The 21,664-nt window shown below is 34.9% G+C and overlaps 1 protein-coding gene across 1 annotated transcript in view; it reads left to right on the forward strand.

Moving 5' to 3' along the window:
* The window catches only part of ZCCHC2 (zinc finger CCHC-type containing 2), an 87,787-nt gene that overhangs the window by 40,486 nt on the left and 25,637 nt on the right, over window positions 1-21,664 (forward strand). The window contains 4 exon segments of the mRNA XM_020995701.2: window positions 5,355-5,467; window positions 6,855-6,949; window positions 14,372-14,455; window positions 15,161-15,218. Of these exon segments, the coding sequence (XP_020851360.1) occupies window positions 5,355-5,467; window positions 6,855-6,949; window positions 14,372-14,455; window positions 15,161-15,218 (350 nt within the window).

Here is a 21,664-nt window from a genome sequence, read left to right on the forward strand (position 1 = left end):
ATTATGTGTTTTTATCTGGTACATATTTTAGAAGATTTATTCAGGTTTTTGTGGGATATCTGGGCTCTTCTAGGTCCTACCATACTGCCATTTTACTGTCCTAATTTTTAAAAAATGTTACTGATAGTTCTGACATCATACAGCCCCCTACTGTATACTCCAAAATAGATTGCACACAATATAGAATCCCTGAAAAGTTAAATAAAACAACATAAATAATTGTGACTGATAGTATGTGCAGCCTTAACACTCAGTTTAAGAATAAATGTTTGCTTTGTAACCTAGTAGCAACTTCATCTAGTGTTTTCTCTCTGTTGCCATTTAATGTTGTCTTGACTTCAGTAGCCAAAGCAATTTGTTTAATATTTTAATTCTGCCTGGTTCATGCTGCATCACTTTATGCACATCTTCCTACATTTCTTTAATTTCTTTATTATTATTCCTTATAGTATATTAATATTCCTTTTATTATATTATTTATATGTATTATATATTACATATTTATAAATTATATATTTATGTATTATATTATACAAAAGGGCAGTCCTTTTAAAATTCCCCTAAATATCATGACATAAATTGATTCCATTTTTTTGCTATTACAAATGTTGCCATTATGCATATTTTCATCTAGATATATCTTTTCTTCTTATGTTTTTCCTTGGAATATTATCCTAATAGTGCAGTCACTGGATCAGAATGAATCAGTTGCCGGGCATTTTATTTAGTGCTTACGTGTTCCAGGCACTGAATTAAACACTGGGGATACATAGAAAGGCAAAACCTGGTACCTGCTACAAATTTTATATCCTAATGGGGAAATGATACCTAAATAACTATGTACAGATAATATATATGCTGTATAAGTGTAAGATAATCTCATATGAAAGACATGAGTAACTTTTCTTTAGAGATTCCAGGTGGTTTCCTAAGGGATTAGACCAGTTTATTGCTTGGCCAGAAGTGTATTTTTGTGCCTGTTGTTGCAGCACTAAATTTTTTTATACAGTAATCATAATCATAACCAGCATTTATGTAATACTTTAAGAGTAAAGTACAAAGTTATTTACAGATATCACATTTTATCCGCACAACAACCATGTGAGGTGAGTGCTATTGTTATTCTCATTTCACAAATGAGAAAACTGAGGCAAACTGGTTGTGATTTGCCCAGGATCACAAAGCTACTAAGTCTCTGAGACTGGATTTGAACTCTTGATTTCAGATCGAGCACTTCTCTACACTGTGCCACCTAGTTGCTTTTTGTCTTTGCCAACTTAATGGACCCAAGTGATAACTCAAGAGTTGTTTTAATTTTTTTCTAGTTATTAGTGATTTTGAGCACTTCTTTAGATAGATGTTGAAAGAATAGTTTGTATTTCTCCTTCCAAGAACTGTGAGTTTGTAATCATCAGTCACTTCTCTGTTGGCTTGTAGTGTCAGCCATTTCCTATGTGTTTTCTCTGTGTTTTTACTCTTTTTGCTACTTTTTCTCTCTGCTTATTTTTATGTAAAAGTTTTTTATTTTTATATATTCAAATTAATCTGTTTTGTCTTTAATGATCTGCCCTACTTGGTTACAAATGCACCATTTATCCATAGTTATGAGAGAACCTATCATCCAGAACATTTTTATTATGATTTAAAAAAATATTCATCTTATTTGTTTTTTGTGGTACATGGTATAAGATGTAGATCCAAATATTTTTTGTATTAAACTTCTATACAGTTCTCTAAGAATTGTTGAATAAAGGACCACCCCCCACTCCTCCACTCTCGTTCCGTGTGTTCTTGGGTTTATTTAAAACAAGACTGATGTACATATTTGCTTTGAAATCTTGTATATCTAATCTATTCCAGTGATCTACTTCTTAAAAAATGATTCAGCAGATAGTTTTGATATAATTTGTGATTTGGCAATGCCAAGCCCCCTTAATTGCTGCTTGTTTTCATTATTTTCTCAAATTTTCCTTGGCTGTTTATTATTACTACATATGAATTTTGTCATTTTCTTTGTAAATGGTCATTTTGGGGAAATGTAAAAAATTAAATCTCTATGAAAAACAATAGAGAATTGGCAGAGGTTGACCAGGAATAGACAGATTGTGGTGCTTATCTCTGGAAGGAATACTCAAAAGGCTGAGATGATATGTCATTGAGAGTTTGAGGAATAGAATTTTACAAAATATCCCCTTATAATTCAATAGGTTTAGTGTTAAATTTGTTGTAAGTATCAATTTAGTCTGTCTGTGGCTTCCACCATTTTGCCCTATCCATGTGCAGACAGGGACAATATAGACAGTGACAGGGACCAATAGATCTACACCCCCCACCCCACAAAATTTTACAAAGGAAAGAGACTTCCCCTTTCATCTGATATCCATTGACCTCAGTAACATAGAGGTGCTGAATGGGGATGGATTGGTTATTAATTTTAAAACAGCTTCCTTCAATAAGTAGAAGCTCCAGTGACTGGTCTTCTGTGAACTTGGTTTGGGAAAATGGGAAACTTTAAGAAGAGTTATAGACCCGTAAGTACTTTAGTCTTTGTTAGTGCAGATTTCTTAAGCATACCAAATTGTCAGGTATATTCCCAGGAGCAAAAATGATGTCAGAAAAATTTTCCATTTTCAGTAGCAATTAATTTGACATTACTTAACCTCATTTTTTCCTTCACTGTTGGGAAGCAGTAGAGAGCAGAGGCTGCAAACTTCAGAATAATAAACTGTTAGTCCCAGAGAGTAGGGGAGAAGTATTTCTTGGCTTCTGTTGTAGTTTTTCTATACACGATTCAGGGACTACTTTTGTTCCTTTCGATCTGTTTGGTTGTTCTCTCTCTTTCCTTCTGATTAAAATTTATGCTCTATTTTTATACAGAAGTTGAAGTACAATTAAATTTTGAGTGAGACCCTGTAACAGCATGATTTTACTACTCTCTCTCCTTTCATCCTAAATCTCCTAAATAATTTTAATTGTGCTAAGGTAAAGTTGCTTTATCAGGTTTCCTTCAGTCCTGGATATTTTGTCATATTTCATTTATTCAGTCATGTAAATTTCTAAGCTTTTAAAAAATACTATGTGTTTCCACAGGAAGTATATATAATATACTAAGTAACATCTAATACACAATTCTCTTCTGAAAGACTGTTTTGGTTAACATTGGAGCTTTACAACTAATTTCATATCACAAATATATTTTTTAAACTACCCAGTAAATAATTATAGTAAATGCTCTTTTTATGTTTTCTGAAATGCTCAGCAAAATTTTAGACCTCAAGGGGCAGCTAGGTGGCACAGTGGATAGAGCACCAGCCCTGAAGTCAGGAGAACCGGAGTTCAAATCTGTCTTCAGACAAACACTTGACACTTAACTAGCTGTGTGACCCTGGGCAAGTCATTTAATCCCAATTGCATTTAAAAAATTAGACCTCAAATAAATAAAAAAATAATAATTTAGACCTCCCAATGCTGATTGTTACCTGGGATTGATAATGAAAAGGGATAAATAAATGTATAAAAGTACAAGTATTTTAACAGTGTGTGTGTGTGTGTATGTGTATACACATCCTTTATAAACTACAACTCAGTAAAAATGGGAATTAATATAAGGAACAAAAGCAGTTAGACCTAGGTGGAGACTTAATGATATCCTACACAGTAATTGGGTCAAAGAACAACTCAGAAATAATAATTGTGAAAAAGATTGATAATGATGTGACAGGATGCAACTAAAGCAGTTATCAGGAAAGTTTTATCTGGGAATTTAGAGGATTAAAGAATTTAATATGTAATTTGAAAAACTGAAATTAAATCATCCAGTAAAACCAAAATAAACAAAAAATATCTTGGAAATTAGAGATATTAAAAAGAAAATGGAAAACAGAATTTCTGTAGGAATGATTAACAAAAACAAAAGCCTCAGTCTCCGAAAATGATAATAAAATTGATAAACTTTTAGCTACATGAGGAAAAAGAGATGAGAAAATCACATTGCTAAAAAAAAAAGATAATAGCTAACATTTATACAGTGCTTACTCTATGCCAGGTACTTTAGCAATTGCTATTTTATTTGATCCTCACAACAATTCTGGAAGGTAGGTGCTATTATTATCCTCATTATGTAGATGAGAAAACTGAGACAAATGGGGGTTAAGTGATTTGTCCTGTACCACTCAGTATGGTACAGGAAGCCTTATTTGAACTTGAGGTTTTCCTGACTCCGGTCCCAGCATTCTATCTACTGTGCTACCTGTCTAGCATATCCTCAATAGAATGAATTCTCAGAACCAACTATACATAATTATATGCCAATCAAACTAAGAATTTTAAATCAACTTAGGATTATTTTCAGTAATATGAAATGCCCGAATTACCAAAACATGGAAATAGTGATATGACCTCATTCTCAAAAAAATGAAGAGAGTAAGTAGAAATCAAGAAATGACAACACTAAAGGCAGCAATAACTTCATTGTCCAGAATACTGTCTGAGCATTAGAGATTAAAGTTATATAATTTGGGTATTTTAAGCATTTTGTGGAAAATGCAAATAATGGAAAATCATGTACTTTTCCCAGACAATATACTGGATCCCACCATATTAGTGCTATGTCATTAAGACACCTACTTCCACTTACATGAACTGATACAAAGTGAAGTGAGCAGAACCAGGAGAACATCATACACAGTAATAGTTCAACTGTGAAAGCCTTGGCTACTGTGGTCAGTACAATAATCTAAGACAATTCTGAAGTACTTAGGATGAAAAATGCTATCCACTTCTAGAAAGAAAACTGATCAAGTCTGAGTGCAGATTGAAATGGGATTTTTTTCACTTTATTTTTCTTGCTGGGTGGGGAGGGGGGAAGCAGATGGCATAGAAGTATGTTTTGCATGACTTCACATGTATAATTGATCTCACATTGCTTATCTTCTCAGTGGGTGGGGGAGAGGAGGGAGCAAGAGAATTAGGGAACTCAAAATTTAAGAAAAAAAAGAATGTTAAATTTTTTTTTTAAAAAAGGCACATCTGAGTCACTCTTGTACTTGGAGTCCTGAGATATTCTTATATGTTGAGCTTTTACATCATCAACTGAATGTTGAAATATATGCTTTTTTTCACTTTCAGGTATGCCCATAAAACACAAAAATCTGGTTATATATCACTTCAAAATAGTAAACATACTGACTACATTGATTATTTATTGTTTACTATGTCAGTTATGAATAATTAGAGTAGAAATTGCTTTTGGATGAGTCATGGGCAAGAATGGTTTTTCTTGATATTTAGAGTTATTACAAAAAGCCTTACATCTTTTTTTTAACATGTGAGAAATTCATTATTTATTTATCTAGCTTCCAAAGGAACTGTCTTCAGAAACTTTTGACAAGACAATTTTGCGAGCACTAAATCAGGGGTCTCAGAAGAGAGAAGAACGGAGACACCCTGACCTAGAGCCAATCCTAAGGTAATAAGCTTTCTGAAATAGCCCTTTTAGCATAATTGTTACTCAAGGTAGCAGATTATCATGATAAACACTAGTATTGGTAACTAAAACAAGCTGTTTCTCTGTAGCTCCTTAAAAAGGGCTATTTGTGTTAAGGATATTTTAGATATATTCCTTCCTGGATTAAAAGAAAATCAACTTTTATTTTTTCATTATGTTTAACATACTGATTCTGAGCTATCTACTCATCAGAATATGTAAGGTTTTGTTTTGTTTTGTTTTTGTGAAATCTTTAATTTTGTCCTATATGAAGTATTTACTGAGGGGAAGGTTGCATATTTAAGATCCTTGACTATGTCACAGTTGATTAAAAGATTACACTCAGGATAGTTGGATACAATAAAATTTTAGTACATATTACCATGTTTAAAATAAATGTTTATACGTAGGTTTGTAAATGGAATGTTACTTTCCTGTAATTCATGCTAAATTATTAGTTCATTCAGTTGTTTTTTGTGTCGTTTTGAACTTTTGTTACTTTTATTCCACAATTTTTGATATTACTTTTCATAAAATTCTACTTTCTGTGACCCGTCTGTATTCATATTGTGACAAGACAAATTTCATGCAGTTCTGAAAACTTAAAGCTTCTGATGACACAGGGAAAATAATTTTCAAAGGCAGAGAGCAGGATTAGTAAAAAAATGTACTTGTAGGACAGCGAGGTGGTGAGGGCAATAGAGCACTGGCCCTGAAGTCAGGAGGACCTGAGTTCAAATCCCGTCTCAGACCAAACACTTGACACTTACTAGCTGTGTGACCCTGGGCAAGTCACTTAACCCCAATTGCTTTAAAAAAGAAGCACTTGTCTTATTTCTGCTCAGATAAACAGTTTCAGTTTCTTTCCTGCATAGCCCTTATTTTGCATTTATTCTTTCATTTGCTCATTACACATATCATGTTAGTTTTAGCAGCTGCAATTATAGAGTTGCACAGTGATGAGATTATTAATTAATGTATATTCTTTATATAAATGTTAACATAATGCAGTGTAAGAATGAACTGCTGATTCATGCATATGGTCCATCATAACATTAAGATATTTTTCAATTATCTTTGTGAATGATCACTTTTCTTCTTAGCTTCATTTCTGATCTGTAAATATATCAAACTTTAAAATTTAGCATCAAATTTTACAGAAAAATTTAAATCCTTTAGTATATTATGGAAACTGTTCCAACCCATTGCCTTCATTGGGTTGACCTCAGTTAGAGCAAGTATCTAGTTCTAAGTCTGCTTTCGTGTTTGTGTAATAAACTTGTATTTTATTTGTTTTTTATTTATAAAGTGTTGATAATGTAATTTATTGTACACAAAATAAGTAATTCTGTTCTCTTTTTATATGCAGGCAGCTATTTTCAGCTTCATCGCAAGCTTTTCTACAGAGTCAAAAAGTGCACAACTTCTTTCAGTCCATATCATCAGAATCTTTGCACAGTCTCAGTAAGAATATTTGCTTTTATTATGTTTCCTTTTAAAGTTTGTCTCTTCATTTTACTTTATTCTACATTCTCATTAGATTTACAGTTACTTTAGAGTGTAATCAAGTGTCAGTGATCTTTTTTGATATTTGCAAAATATTAAAGTGCTTTTATCACAAAATAAATTATAATTAGTAGTGAGTAATACTTCATACTAACATTCAGTTTTTGAAACAAAGATTTAGCAGCGAATGTAAACCCTAATGTAAATATTCCCCAAATCTGTGTGTGTAGTCCTGCCTCTTAAAGTGCTGATTTACAATGAAAAAAAAATACATTTTAAAAAATATTTGAGGTACTTTTTTTCATTAGTAACACTTTTCCATAGTAATAGTAGTTAAAATCTGTTGTCTTCTCGAATTTTCTTCTCTTCTGCTAGCATTAATATTAGAGAGTAGGGTGTTACATTACTGGTTAATTTTATGACTTCGATAAAGAGTAAAAGCTATCCTGCTCCACTTGATTTTATGATCTTTTTTCATACATAGGTTGCCTTAGATGATATTGCATCTGTTGATGTAATTTGCTTCTTTTTCTATACTCTTCTTTCTTTGTAATAGTTATGTTTTAGCAGCTATTTTATCAGTAAACTTGAGACAAGAACAAAGGTGTTTGCTGTTGGCTTCAAACATTGCTGCAGTAAAAGGGGACATAATTTTATTTCTTGGTTATTAAACACATTACTCTAAACAAACATAATTACTCATTCACCTTTAAATATTCTTACCCAACCCTTAGTCCTTGCTTCTATTGACCAAAATCTCCTACAAAGAAATTATGAGAAGATACGCATTGTCCTAAAATTTGGCATCAAGTACAAAGTATTGAAATTAAATTTGGAAATTGAATGGTTTGGTTTTTTGTGAAAAATTTAAACTGTGTCTGAAATGAAGAACTTTCGGAATAGCCCAACCCATCTTCAGTTTTAGACAGTGTGTATTTACAAACATTCTTTCAATATTAGATTTATATTCATTTAATTGAATTGGCATTTGTTGAATACCCGTTAGCTATAAGGCATTTTGTCAAGGTAAGCTATTTATAATGCCTCATATATACCTTCAGTTTTTAGGATTTAAGAGCTTAAAGGGACTTTAGAGTTTTAATCTAATTCTCTTTAATTTTATAGACTATGATAGTGGCCCAGAAGGTAACTTACCCTGTATTACATTGCCTTTAAGTTACAGACTTTCTACCTTTGCCTTGCTTTACCACCTGTTCTCTATACTTGAAATTCCCACCACCATAGCTCTCCAACCAGTATAATACAGCAGCTATTTACTAAACTTCATCTATTTGCAGAGCCTTCTGCTAGGTGCTAGAGGCACAATCTGAGAAGGGCATTTGAGACCAAATTAGAGAACTATAATGGACAAGAGTAAATTAATACAAAAGGTTACAACAGCCCCCCCACAGTGGTCAGAGAAGGAGGTGACATTTGGACATTAAAAAATAAATAGGTATTCAGAAGGCAAAAACACCAGAGCTGAGGGGCATTTCAGGCTTGAGAAACAACTTGATCATAGGTACAATGGCACATGAATAAAGTGTGCATTCAAGGGAAAAAGAACTGTCAAATCTGACTAAGATGAGAGTAGTATAGGACTTAGTTGTAAGGGTCCTAGAACACTAGGTAGGGCACTTTCAACTTAACTCAGAAGCAATCTGGAGCTGCTGAAGGTTTTTGAGCCAAGGAGTGGCATGGCCATACCTATGCATAAGAAAGATTATTCTGGCATCAGTCTGATTAAAATATGGTTAGGAACCCCTGTTATTAGGGTATTGCAGTGAGGAGTGGGGAGTTAATTTAGGCCTACACTGTGTACTGCCATTTAGAACAGAGAGGAGATCTAGGCAAGAAATGTTGTAGAGATGGAATCTATAATATTTGATAACTATATAAAAGGCAAGAAACCACTTTTGAACATGGGAGACTAGATGAATGTTGATGCCACAGATCATAAATTATCATAAAGAAGCTTATGTTTGAGGTTCAGTTTGATGTGCGTGTTTAGTTTATATCTTTCTTTTAAAATCCAATGCAAATGTTACCTCCAGAAGGCCCTTGATTCCTTCTTCCCTATCTCCTCCATCCATTGTTTTGCTTACATGAATTATGATTTCATCCATGCATCCTTCCCTCTACTAATAACTTCCCTCTACTTCCCATCTTCCTTTTACTTTGATAGAAAGCCTTTGTGATTTATTGTGAGTGGGGAAAAAAATTTCTTAGTGGTCATCCCTTTAGTGATGAGTCTTTCTGAACTTAGGTTGGTCTTCAAATGAATCCATTCGAAACCCTTACAGTCCCTCCCTGGGCTTCTTGAAGCTTTTTTAGCTTGGTGTAGCTTCTGCTAGAACTTAAACAGTGCTCATCTAACCTTCAGGACTCAAGATCACCTCCATATTACCATGAAGCATCAGAGAAGGACTGTAGTAGAAGAATAACAATATGCATTTATATAGCCCTTTAGTTTACAAAGGACTCACCCAGAGCTTTACTGAAGTATAGTTGCAAGATGTATCATCCTCTTTTTGTGATAGAAATTAGAAAATAAAGTGTCTGTATAAAAAAATTCCATATTTATTATGAACGACACAGCCTTTCTTTTGAGCTTGGATCATCAACACCTTACCTGCTTTAGCATGAAATTTGGGATTCTTGATATCATTGTTTCCCAAATGAATTCCAGTTATCAGAGCCTTACCTGTTCATTTGAAGTCTTAATGCCTTGTGACCATTAATATTATTTGAGGAGACATCATAGGGCTTCAGCCCTTTGTGACTATTGAATAACAACCAACTATGTAGAGGCCACAAGTAGCACGAGAACCCTTACCCTAACTCCAACTCCTCTTGTTTTTTCTTTTTCTCTGAATCCAAGAAAGGAGGATTCAAATCCCAGCCCCTCTCACATACTGCTACACTAAAGTCTCTGACTTTAGTTGAGAGCATTTGTAGTAAGTTCCCTCTCCTTCCTGAAGAACAATTCATCATCCTCCATTTCTTCATTTGTTTTAGTCTCTGAGGAAGATGGGGGGCGTCCTTCTGGCCAAGATCATTCCTTCTACTCGTGTTCTTTATCTGATCACCTTTGGAGAGCCTGTCCTCATCATTGACTAGCCATTTCCAACGCTCACCCCTTCTGATCTTCAGTTTTTTCATTATGAATTGGTTTCTTCTCTGCTGCCTAATCTTTCCTTATAAGCAGAGGCCTTCTCTATCCTTAAAAAAAAAGTTTCCCTCAAGCTTTTCTCTTATTGTCCTCTCCCTTCCTTAGACAAACTCCTAGAAAAGATTGTCTGCATTCTACTTCTGCTTCAAATTTCTACTTTTCACAGTGCTCAGCACACATTCCTTTCCACACTGAGTAATCCAGACATACTGGCCTACTTGTTATTCCTCACAGAATGCTCCATCTCCTAACTCTCTGCCTTTGTACTGCCAGCCCCTGTGGCTGGAATGCTCTCCTTCCTCACCTGCCTCTCAGTTTTTCTAGCTTTCTTCAAGATTGAGTTTAAATTTAACCTTATACAGGAGACTTTTCCTTCTAAGATTACCTCCCATTTACTCCATTTAAGGCCCATTTTTTCCCTTTGTTGGGAATGGTGTTCTCCCTTTTCCTCCCCCGTTGCCAGCCCCTCTCTCTCTCTGTCTCTCCCCCCCCTTTCTCTTTCTCTCTCTTTCTCTCTCTCTCTCTCTCTCTCTCTCTCTCTCTCTCTCTCTCACACACACACACACACACACACACACACACACACACACACACACACACTATTTGTACCACTTACACACTTATTTATTTTATATTATGGTTATTGCTAATTTGTCACATCTCCCCTACAAGAAAAAAATATTTGAAAGCACCTTTTTTTTTTCTGTAATGGTTAGCAGAGTGCTTGTTTTTTTAATAAATGCTTCCTGAATACTTGAAATCACAAATAATAAAAGAAATGTAATTTTTAGAAAAGCTTTGCACCCAGAAAATTGGCAGACGTTACAAAAAATAACTTGTTAAGGTTGGAGGGGTGTTAAGGAGACAGGCATGCTACGCTATCAGTCCAACTACAAACTGATCCAGTAGTTACAGAAAATAATTTTAGAATTATGTGAGAAAAATGACTAAACTATTTATGTGTCTGGCACACGGTAAGTACTTAATAAATTCTTGTTTACTTCCTTCCTGTATCTGCCTTCCTATGTGTGACCCTGAATGAGTCACTTTAACCTCTGTGCCTCATTTTCCCCAACTTTAAATGGGCATAATAACAGCACCTACCTCTCAGGGTTGTTGTGAGGATCCAGTGAGATAATGATTGTAAAGCACTTAGTACAGTGCCTAGGGTGTAGTAGGTGGTATATAAATGCTTATTCCCTTCTCTTTCCTACTTCCCCGTATGTACTCCCCTGTTGCATGTATATGCCAAGAAAGTTTAAAAAAAAAAACCCAGAAGATTCAATACATACCAAAATGACTCTTGGTGTTACATTTTGTATAAAATGTAAAAAGGCAAAAATCTACAAACAAAGTGGGTGTTGGGCCGGAAAAAAGTTTATGTGAATAAAATTAAGTATTATTGTGCAGTAAGAAATAACAAATATGAAGAATTCAGAAAAACATTAGGTTTCCATGAACTGATGCAAAGACGCAAATAATAAGCAGAACTAGATGAATAGTGTGTATGATGACAAAAAAAAGAAATGGAAGGAATATTACAAGACAGTCAAAATCTTGAGTAATTTTCACAGTCTATCTTGGTTTCAAAGTACATATATATATGTATATGTCACCATAGACTTCCCCAGTATCCCTTCACATATTCCTTCCAGAAAAACATCCTATATAACAAATAATATTTTTAGGACAAATAAAGAGGAAAAAAATCTGCATAACCGATTAGTTCATCCAAAAAAAGCCTAGAAATATGTGTATTGTGTTGTACTTGTGGACCTCCCACCTCTGCAAAGGTGTGGAAATGTCTTCTCATATGTCTTCTTTCAGGCCATGCTTGGTCTTTATAATTTTGCAACATACACTTTTGATTTTGTGTGTGGGTGCATCTGTGCATGATTCCTTAACATTTACATTGTCATAGTCATTGTGTATCATTGTTTTCTCAGCTCTGCTTATTTCTCATCACTTCAGGTAGATCTTTGCATCCTTCTTTTTATTCATCACATCATTTCTTAGAACACAGTAGTAGTCCTTAATTGATGGGCATATACTTTGTTTCCAGTTTTTTGCTATCCCAAAAAGTGCTGCTATAAATATTTTAATGAATATAGGGGCTTTCTTATCAGTGGCCTCCTTGGAAGTATAAGCCTGGAAATGGAATATCTGAGTTAAAGAGTATATACATTTGGGGCAGCTAGGTAGTTCAGTGGATAGAACACTGGCCCTAGATTCAGGAGGACCTGAGTTCAAATCCGGCCTCAGACACGTAACACTTAACTAGCTGTGTGACTCTGGGCACGTCAGTTAATCCCCATTGCCTCACCAAAAAAACCAACCAAACAAACCAACCAACCACAAATAAGAAGAGTGTGTACATTTTAGTCACTTTATTTGCTTTCCAAATTCCAAATATTCAAATTGCTTTCCAGAATGGTTGTGCTAATTCATAATTCTACCAGCGATGCACCATTGTGCCTATTGTCTCTTCCTATCCTTTGTCATCTTTGCCAATTTGTAGGGTATGAAGTAAAACTTCAAAGTTTTAATTTTAATTCTCATTATTAATGATTTGGACCATTCTTTTCTGTGGTTGTTAATACATTGTAGTTCTTTTGAGAACCATTCCTATCTTTTGACCACTTAAATATTGGGGAATGACTTTTGGTCTTAGTTTCCTAGGATTTAGTAGGTAAAGCATAGTTAAATTGGAACAGATTGGTAGAGACAGTAGGTTGTAGGCAGTTGGTGAAACAATTTTTCACATATTTGAATTTCTATAGACAGAAGCAGAGCCCCCTGTTTTGTAATGTTAAATCCAAGAATTATATTAAGGTAGTAAACTAAGTCACTTTAATTTTTATACAAACTTAATTATCAGCAAACACAAACATTTCATTATACAATAAACAAGAATGAGAATTGTAGAAACTGAACTTTGCTTCCATAGTTTTTTTAAGAATCTGTATTAAATTTTCCAACATAGTAATAAAATTGCCCTATTTATATCCTTTTCTGACCTGCTATGTATGTTAATTTCTGTGTATTTATTGTACTTTTACAATATTTTGTTAATGCTGTTTTCTTTATTTTTTTTTTTACCACTACCTTCTAACCTCCCCCAACCTTCCTTTGTAACAAATTTTCATAGTGTAGCAAAACAAATCAGCATATTGGTAACTGAAAATTAGCTTCAGAAAATGTGTCTCATTCTGTGCTTCTGTCGTATCAGTTTTCTATAAAGGGGTAGAAAAGATGCTGCCATCGCTGTTCTCCTGGTTCTACTCTTTTCACTATGTATCAGTTACTTTGAATCTTCCCAGGTTTCTCTGAATCTGTATTATTATTTCACAGGGAGTTATTTCAGTGGTATAGAGAACCCCTTGGTGTGAAAATTCCCTTTGCCAGTGAAAGTCAGTGTCTTCTCTGCTAACTTAGAGTCTTTCCTGGAGTTCCCTAGAGTAGAGGTTAAATGACTTACCCCTGGATACATATCCAGTGTATGTCAGAGTCAACACCTGACCATATCTTCCTGAAGTGAACGCCAGACCTCTGTCCACCACACCTTGTGGGTTCCTTGTCATTTCTTACACCATAGTAATGTTCTACCACATTATTCTATTATCTTTTGTCCAGCCATTCCCCAATCGATGGGCATTCATTTTGTTTCTGGTTATTTGCTAAAACAAAAAGTGTTGCATTAAATATTTTTGCACATATGGGTCCTTTCTCTGTCTTTGACCTTTTTTTACTCACTCCTAGTGGTATCACTAGTTGAGAAGGTGTATGTAGACACTGAGATGCAGAGAGCTCCAGTAACTTGTTGATGCTTGCACAGCGAATGTGTCAGGCAGAGTTTAGACCCATCTCTTGGCTCCATGTCCAGAACTTTAACTACCATGCCCCACTCCTTAAATTATCAGCAAATTAATTTTGCTTTTGAAATTATTGTGTTTTGTTTTACCTGGGGGCAAAGAAGCATTTTTAAACCAGCTATGTGCACAGTATTAAGCTCCAAGATAACATAGTCCATTTTCAAATGATTGTTATCACCAGCAGAAATTTATTTTATCTTTTATTCTTACTTTCTGTTTCTATGTATCTGTCACCCATGAATAATTTCTAGTTTTCTATGTCTATAGAAACCTAGTTTCTTTTTTAAAATTTCTAATTTTCTTAGAACGTTTCATGGAATTGGTTATTTCCTACAGGTAATTTGCAGTCTTCTTTAAAGGCATCTAAAATACCAGAACACTTAAAGGAGGATAGTTCTGAAGCTTCAAGTCAGGAGGAAGGTGGGTAAAGAAAAAGAAGCTTGTCTTATTCATTGGCAGAAATGTTTTGGAACGACAAACATAAATTTAATGCCTCTGGTTCAAAAGATTGATTGCCAAATGTTGAAAATTTGAGAGCTTATAAAGGAAATTAGTTTGAGCATTGAATTTAGGTTAGCAGAGGAGGATATGAAGAAAAGCAGAAAAAAGCCATAATAGTTAACATTTATATAGGGCTTCAGGGTTTGCAGTGTGTTTTTCATGTTCTCTTATTTGAGCGTTTAAACAACCATAATTAAGAACTATGTGTAGTAGTGTCCCTATTTTACATAGGAAGAAACTGAGGTTGAGTTTGTGGTTTGTCAGTTGTCACCTATGTGTCAAAGGCAAGATTTGAACACAAATCTTTTCTTGACTGGCCCTTTTTCCACAATACCATTTTGCCTCTAGAAATCTTCATTTGCTTTCTCATGACATCTTCCTTTTACTGTTTTTTAGTTGGGTTTAGAGTACATGAATGCTAATTTTTCCCAGAAATTTTAAACTTAGGAATGTCCAGTGTTATTATATTGAGCATAATAGAGCATCATACTTAGAAAATGGGGTTGCCCTGTCCTCTTCACCATCTAACTGGTATAATCTTTATCTCTTCTTCCTGTCATCGGTCATTGAAGGAGCATTTAGTGTCTTAGGTTACTGATGAGTTTTTGGTTTTTTTTTCCTTAGATGTTTTACAACACACAACAATTCACAAGAAACATACTGGAAAGGGTCCTGTAATGAAGTAAGTACTTAAATTTTTTAAAATATGGTTTTTCCATGTACTTTTAATCAGTATTCCAGTGATTTTAAGTGTGTCAGTTTAATCATTATTAATAATAGTATTTTGTTTGGAGCAAAAATATTTCTGTTCCATTAATAAATATAATTTAGGTATGTTCTTCTTTACTAAGACTGTGACACTCTTTCCATCTCATTTTCTGAATAATGACAACATGATGCCTGATTTTTTTTTTCAGTAATAGTTAAACTTGTGGCAAAATGGCTTCTAAATTTAAATCCATGCCTTCTCTGCATAGCCGTTTTCTTAATTTTGTGGTAATTGAGAAACAGGGTTTTCTGTTACTTTCTAACCTTGTTTGATGATTCAGAAGCCTAAATATTAGTTATTTATGTTGTTATTTATGTTGAATCATGCAATCTTTAGAGCTGGCTAAGATCCAGAACACTTCTTTTTCAAATAAAAAAAACAAGCATAGCAGGTAATTGACTAAGACAAGGGTATAGACTTCAGCCTTGGGGTCACATGTGGCCCTCGAGGTCCTCAGGTGTGGCCTTTTCACTGAGTCTAAGTTTTACAGAACAAATCCTTTTATTAAGGGGATTCCCCACCACTGATCTAAGATTATCTAGTTAGTGGCCAAAGACCTTAGGTGTCTCATGGCTCCAAGTTCAGTATTCTGTTCATTAAGAATTGATTATGATATTCAAATCCAGCCATAAATTGGGCAGTTTATTTTCTCTAGGAGACTATGTTCTTTAAAATCTCAATTGCCAAATTTTCTAATGTGTGGTTTCAATTCTGTTGATAAGGACACTGTTAACAGTCTCAGAGTCTAAGAACTAGGAAGGGGTTTGACAAACATGCTTTGAATGTAGAGAAAATTTAAATAAAACAGCTTTATACTTGTAGGTGAGAATGATGAAAAACTGTAGTAGATAAAGAGCTGGCTGTGGACTCAGGAGCCCTAGGTTTGAGTCATACCTGTTGCATATACTGGCTAGAGAATCTCTTTGTGTCCCAGTTAACTTTACAAGACATTAAGTTGTGAAACAATTGCAGAGCTACAGAAACAGCAAGGAGCTTATTTAGAGGGTGCTCCCAGTTGAATCATTGGTCCTGATCAACAGAACATTAGAATTAGATGTTCTGAAAAACACAACATTTATTCATTTATGTAGTCCTCTAGATTACTTTAGCACTGGTACGCTTTAAAAGGGTAAAAATTCAGAGAAGTATAAGTTATCAAATGGGACCGTGACTTAATTTCATTGAGTTCTCTTTTTACCTTATGGTTTTCAGGTATATCTATTAAGGTGAGTATAAGTGAAATCCGCTGATTTCTCCTTGCCATTTATGGGAAAAGTCTCTATTATCTTTATATCTATTATTTTTCTTCCCTTCCCATTCCCATCACCCCCATTTCATTACTTACATGTATTGTCATCATTGTTGGTCTTGGGTTTTGCAACAGAACTTTTTATAGAACTGAGTCTGTTTGGGAGATAGAGAATATAACACATATTATTTATGGTCCATTCATGAATAGCCAGTAATTGATTTCATGACCCTACTTTATCTCTTCCTTATTCCCCTTTTTCAGCCCATACTTCCTTTTGGAGACAGATGATAATATAGGGTAATTAATATCTACTTTACACTTGTTCAGACTTCTACCTTTTTTTCATGTGTACAAAAAGAAAATCTTTATATCATAATTTAAGTATAATTTCCATTAAAAGAAACCTTTAGAATGTCCATTTTCTCCTCAAGCAATCGTAGTTTGTGAAAAGCAAGTATAGTAATGTCTTGTTTATCTAGTTTTCTTAGAAAATGAACTTTCCACATGAATGAAGATTACTCTTTGAGTAACTTTTTTTGGTCAACCATTTTTGATAAAAATTTTTCTAAAATACATTACATGCTTCTCTGCACTATTCAAGTGAGATGTTAGTATAATCCTGAAAAGGCTAATCTTACATGACCTTTGTAACTATCAAGGTGGAATAGACAAGCTTTTAAAAATTTTGAACTGAAAATCTTGTGGAAGTAAACGTTGAAAACTAAAAATAAATAAAATTTTTAAAAAGTTCAGCTCCATCTCTGGAGGCAAATCATCTCACAATAGCTGGAATTGTTAAGAAGTTTTTCCTTATCAAGCAGGAGTCTAATACACTGTTCCTAGTTCTGTCCTTTGGAGTGAAACAAAATCAGCATTGCCTTTCACATGCTATCCCTAAAAGTGATTCAAGACAACTGTTCGGTTCCCGTTGTCTGTTCATTCCAGATTTAAAATGTTGTAACTGATCTCCATGGAATGGTTTTGAGTCCCCTCACTTTCCTGGCTGCTTTCTAGAAATATTCTAGTTTGTCTTTGTGTTTCCAAAAATGTGGCACCTAGAACTGAACACACGTTTAGAAAAGGTTCGAAGTACAGCATTACTGAGACTGCTCGTATTCTAAACAAAATTCTTTTTTTATTTTTTAAAATTTTAGTATACTGCTTGGTGCTTTTTTCAAAAATAAATAACCTTCATTTCTGAATATCGCCTTGCCCCCACCATTCCCCAGTAAACTATCCCATGTAGAAAAAAAAATCTCAGAATTTGAGATTTGGAAGTGACGACTTCAGTGGCACTCTATCTAGTTCTGACATTTTGAAGGAATCACCATTTCACCTTTGGTCATATAGCCTTGGCTGAAAACTTGGGGAAGGCGAACTGGCCACATTCTCAATTAGGCCAGTTTACTTGTGGCAGCTTTAATTGTCACAAAGTTTTTTTGTTTTGTTTTGTTTTTTTTCTTCCACCCTCCACATCCAGCCTAAATTGGCCCCTTTGGCACTTCTACCCATTGTTCCTGTTTCTGCTTTCTAGGGTCAATCATAGTTTAATACCTCTAAGGCAGCCTACAGATAATTGAAGGCTGCTGTAATGGTCCCCAGGCTAAACAATCTCAATTCCTTGAGCTGATCATCATGTGACATGGACTCAAAATTTTTCATTGTCCTGGTTGTCCTCCTGGATACTCTTTTAGCTTACTAGTATCCTTTGTAAATTGTAGTATCCAGAACTGAACATAGAAGTTCAAGTTGGGCTTGATAAGAACAGAATACAGGGTAATTATCATCTCCTTCTTCCTAGAATCTGCCTCTTTTCATGCATCCCAAGATCACATTAGTGTTTTTGGCTTCAAATCACAGGGCAGATTGATTCATCTTGCAGTCCACCAAAATCCTCAGTTGTTTTTTGTTTTTTAATTTAGATATGCTGTTTAACTGTTTTCTCCCTTATTTTATGCCTTTGAAGTTGATGGGGGTGGGGGATCTTGATCTGAGACTATATTTATCTTGTTGAATTACATTTTGCTAGGTTAGGGACAGCTAGGTGGCATAGTGGATAGAATACCAGCCCTGAAGTCAGGAGGACCTGAGTTCAAATCCGGCCTCAGACCAAACACTTGACACTTACTATCTGTGTGTGACCCTGGGCAAGTCACTTAACCCCAATTGCCTGGGGGGAAAAAAAACAAACGAACATTTTGCTAGGTTAAGCCTAAAATGCTGTGGCCTAGTGGTGTCAAACTCAAATAGAAATGAGGCCCACTAATCCTTACCTAAGGATCCTTGTGGGCCACATAATGACTGAGTTTTAAAATGTAATATTATGTATGTTTTATTGTATTTTCATTTTATTAAAAATTTCCTAATTATATTTTAATCTGGTTCAGGCAGTACTCAGGGGTTGTGGCCCCATGGGTCATATGTTTGACACCTCTACTCTAACCTGTCAAGATCCTTATGGATCTAGACTATCTACATGTTGGCTGTTTCTCCCAGCTTTGTGTCATTTGTATATTTAATGAGCTTGCCATCTAGGGCTTTATCCAAATTATTGCTAAAATTGTTTTTGTTAACAGAACAGGGCCAATCACATGTTCCTTTGTGACTCCATAGACCATAGCACACCAGGCCCTTCTGTCCTCCACTATCTCCCGAAATCTGTCTAAGCTGGGACGTTGAATGGATTTTCCTTGGATTTGAACAGATATAATTCTGTCACTTTTTAGTTTATACTGCTTTTCTCAACCTTTTATTGACTTTGAGGGCTACTACATTTTTTCTGAGTAGTTGTCCATTGATTAAGGAATGGCTGAACAAATTGTGGTGTGTGAATGTAATAGAATGTTATTGCATGATTATTAAATCATCGAGCATATCCTTCAAAAATGAATACAAATATTGGGTGCATTAATAAAAGATCCCCCTCTTGGTACCCTGCCACATCATGGCAGAGGGGCTTATGTAGCTCAATGAAACTGTGATTTGTGCTGTGCAAGGTTACCCAAGACAAAGAGGTCATAGTGGAGAATTCTAACCAAAGGTGATCCATTGGAGAAGGAAGTGGCAAATCAGTCCAAATATCTTTGCCAAGAAAATCCCATGGATATTATAAAAATGAGAAGAGATGGGACACCAGAAGATGAGCCCTTCAGGTCAGAAGGTGTCCAGTGTGTTCCCAGGGAAGAACAGAGGACAACTGCAAGGAGCTCCAGAAAGAAGGAAGTGACTGGGTCAAAGCCGAAAGGAAGCTCAGCTGTGGATGTATCTGGTGATGAAAGGAAAATCCAATGCTGTAAAGATCAATATTGCACAGGAATCTGGAATATAAGAACTGTGAACAAGGTCAGCTGGATATGATCAAACGGAAGATGGAAAGATGAAACTGACATATTGGGTGTCAGTGAACTTAAATAAAGAGGAATGGGTGAATTTAATTCAGGTGCTCATTGCACATACTACTGTGGGTGAGAATCCCTTAGAAGAAATGTAGTAGCCCTTGCAGTCAATAAAAGGTTGAGATATCCCATAGGCATGTCAGACTCTGCATATGTGAGGTGAACAAAAAGTAGTAAAGTATGACATCAAGTCTTTAAACCTGGATGACTAAAACAATAGTGATATCCTTGGCAGTAATAGGGAAATTCAGAACCAGGATGGGTTTTCAGGGAAAGATAAATAAAAGTTCCATTTTGGACATGCAGAGTTTGACATGCGTATGGGATATCTAGTTTAAAATGTTCAGTAGGCTGTATCACCATGGATCTGAAATATGAGGACTTAGAGAAATATAGGATGTCTTGTACAAACTGAGGAAGAACAGAGCAGAACCAAGAGGAAACCATCCACAGTCACTAAAATAACAGGTAAATAAAAGGCAGCTGAACTCAGGTGCCAGACAATGACAAATATTAATTCCAAAGGACAGATTATGAAATAAATAGACTTTCCTCTTCAGAAGGTCCAAGAACCCGAGACCAGAAGTTAGAGTAGGTGTGCAATTATTGTTGTATATGCTGTTCAGTGTTGCTGTATTTGTTGGTTGGCTAGCTTAAGTTAGGGGCAGGAGGACATTCTGTGGGGTCATAGATAATGGGGGAGATACCTGTGATTTAAAAACCAAAATATTGATGAAACTTATTTTTGAAGAGAAAAGGAGGAAAAACCCTCACACCTTCCCTTCCACTTTTTGCTGATCTATAGGCTGTAAGAGTAAATAGATGTTGATAATCATTAACAAATGAATTACTTAGGCAAAGAACATGTCATGAAAGAAGCAGATTTCTTGAAGGACGGATAATTATTCTCTTGTGGCAGTAGCATATATTGTCTGAGTTTGAGTCAGTAAACCTAGGGAAAGTAAGAGCCTAACTTCTGTTCTTTTCAGTTTTTGTTCATGTGCTAGCTAGAATAATGCAGTGACCTTGCACCTCCAGAATTCCAAGTTGAAATTAATTAAATCATTCGATATATTTTCCTTTGCAGGCCATGCAGTTATCTAAAGAGTGATTCATATCAAAATTGTGTTTGTTCCTTCACCCAGGAAAGATTCTTTTAATGTAATAAATACTGAAAATTATAGTCCTTGAGTCACCCTTGCTTTTAAACATAGTCATTTCATAGAATCAAAGAATTAGGGAATGGAAGGGATCTCAGTAGTACCTAGTACAGCCCTCACTTTTTTTTTCTTGTGGGGAGAAAAAAAGGGAATAGAAGAAGCAAATGTAAAGAATGAAATACTAAAGAAATGGTGAAATAAAAAATGTTATTTCTACATAAGTGAAATGGCTCCAATGAAGAACTTAACTCATACTTGGGGTTTTTTTGGTGATTATGTTGGTAATGCTCATATATTTAGACTCTACAGATATATGATAAAGGCAATAGGCGTCAAGTGTCTATGATACTGAGGTTGAGAGAACTTTGCAGCCCGAGAAAGAAAGAACACTGGTCTAGAATTTGAGACTGCCCTAGTCCTGCCTTTACCACTAGTTATTTGAGTCATATTGGATAATATATTCAACTTTTTGGGGGTTTTGATTGTTAAAATTAGAATATAGGAGTGCTGTTGTTGTTAGAATATGGGAGTAGATGGTTCCTAAGGTTGTTG

The sequence above is a fragment of the Phascolarctos cinereus genome, unplaced genomic scaffold (genome assembly GCF_003287225.1).
Source record: "Phascolarctos cinereus isolate Bilbo 61053 unplaced genomic scaffold, phaCin_HiC Scaffold_4;HRSCAF=312, whole genome shotgun sequence".
Lineage (NCBI taxonomy): Eukaryota > Metazoa > Chordata > Mammalia > Diprotodontia > Phascolarctidae > Phascolarctos > Phascolarctos cinereus.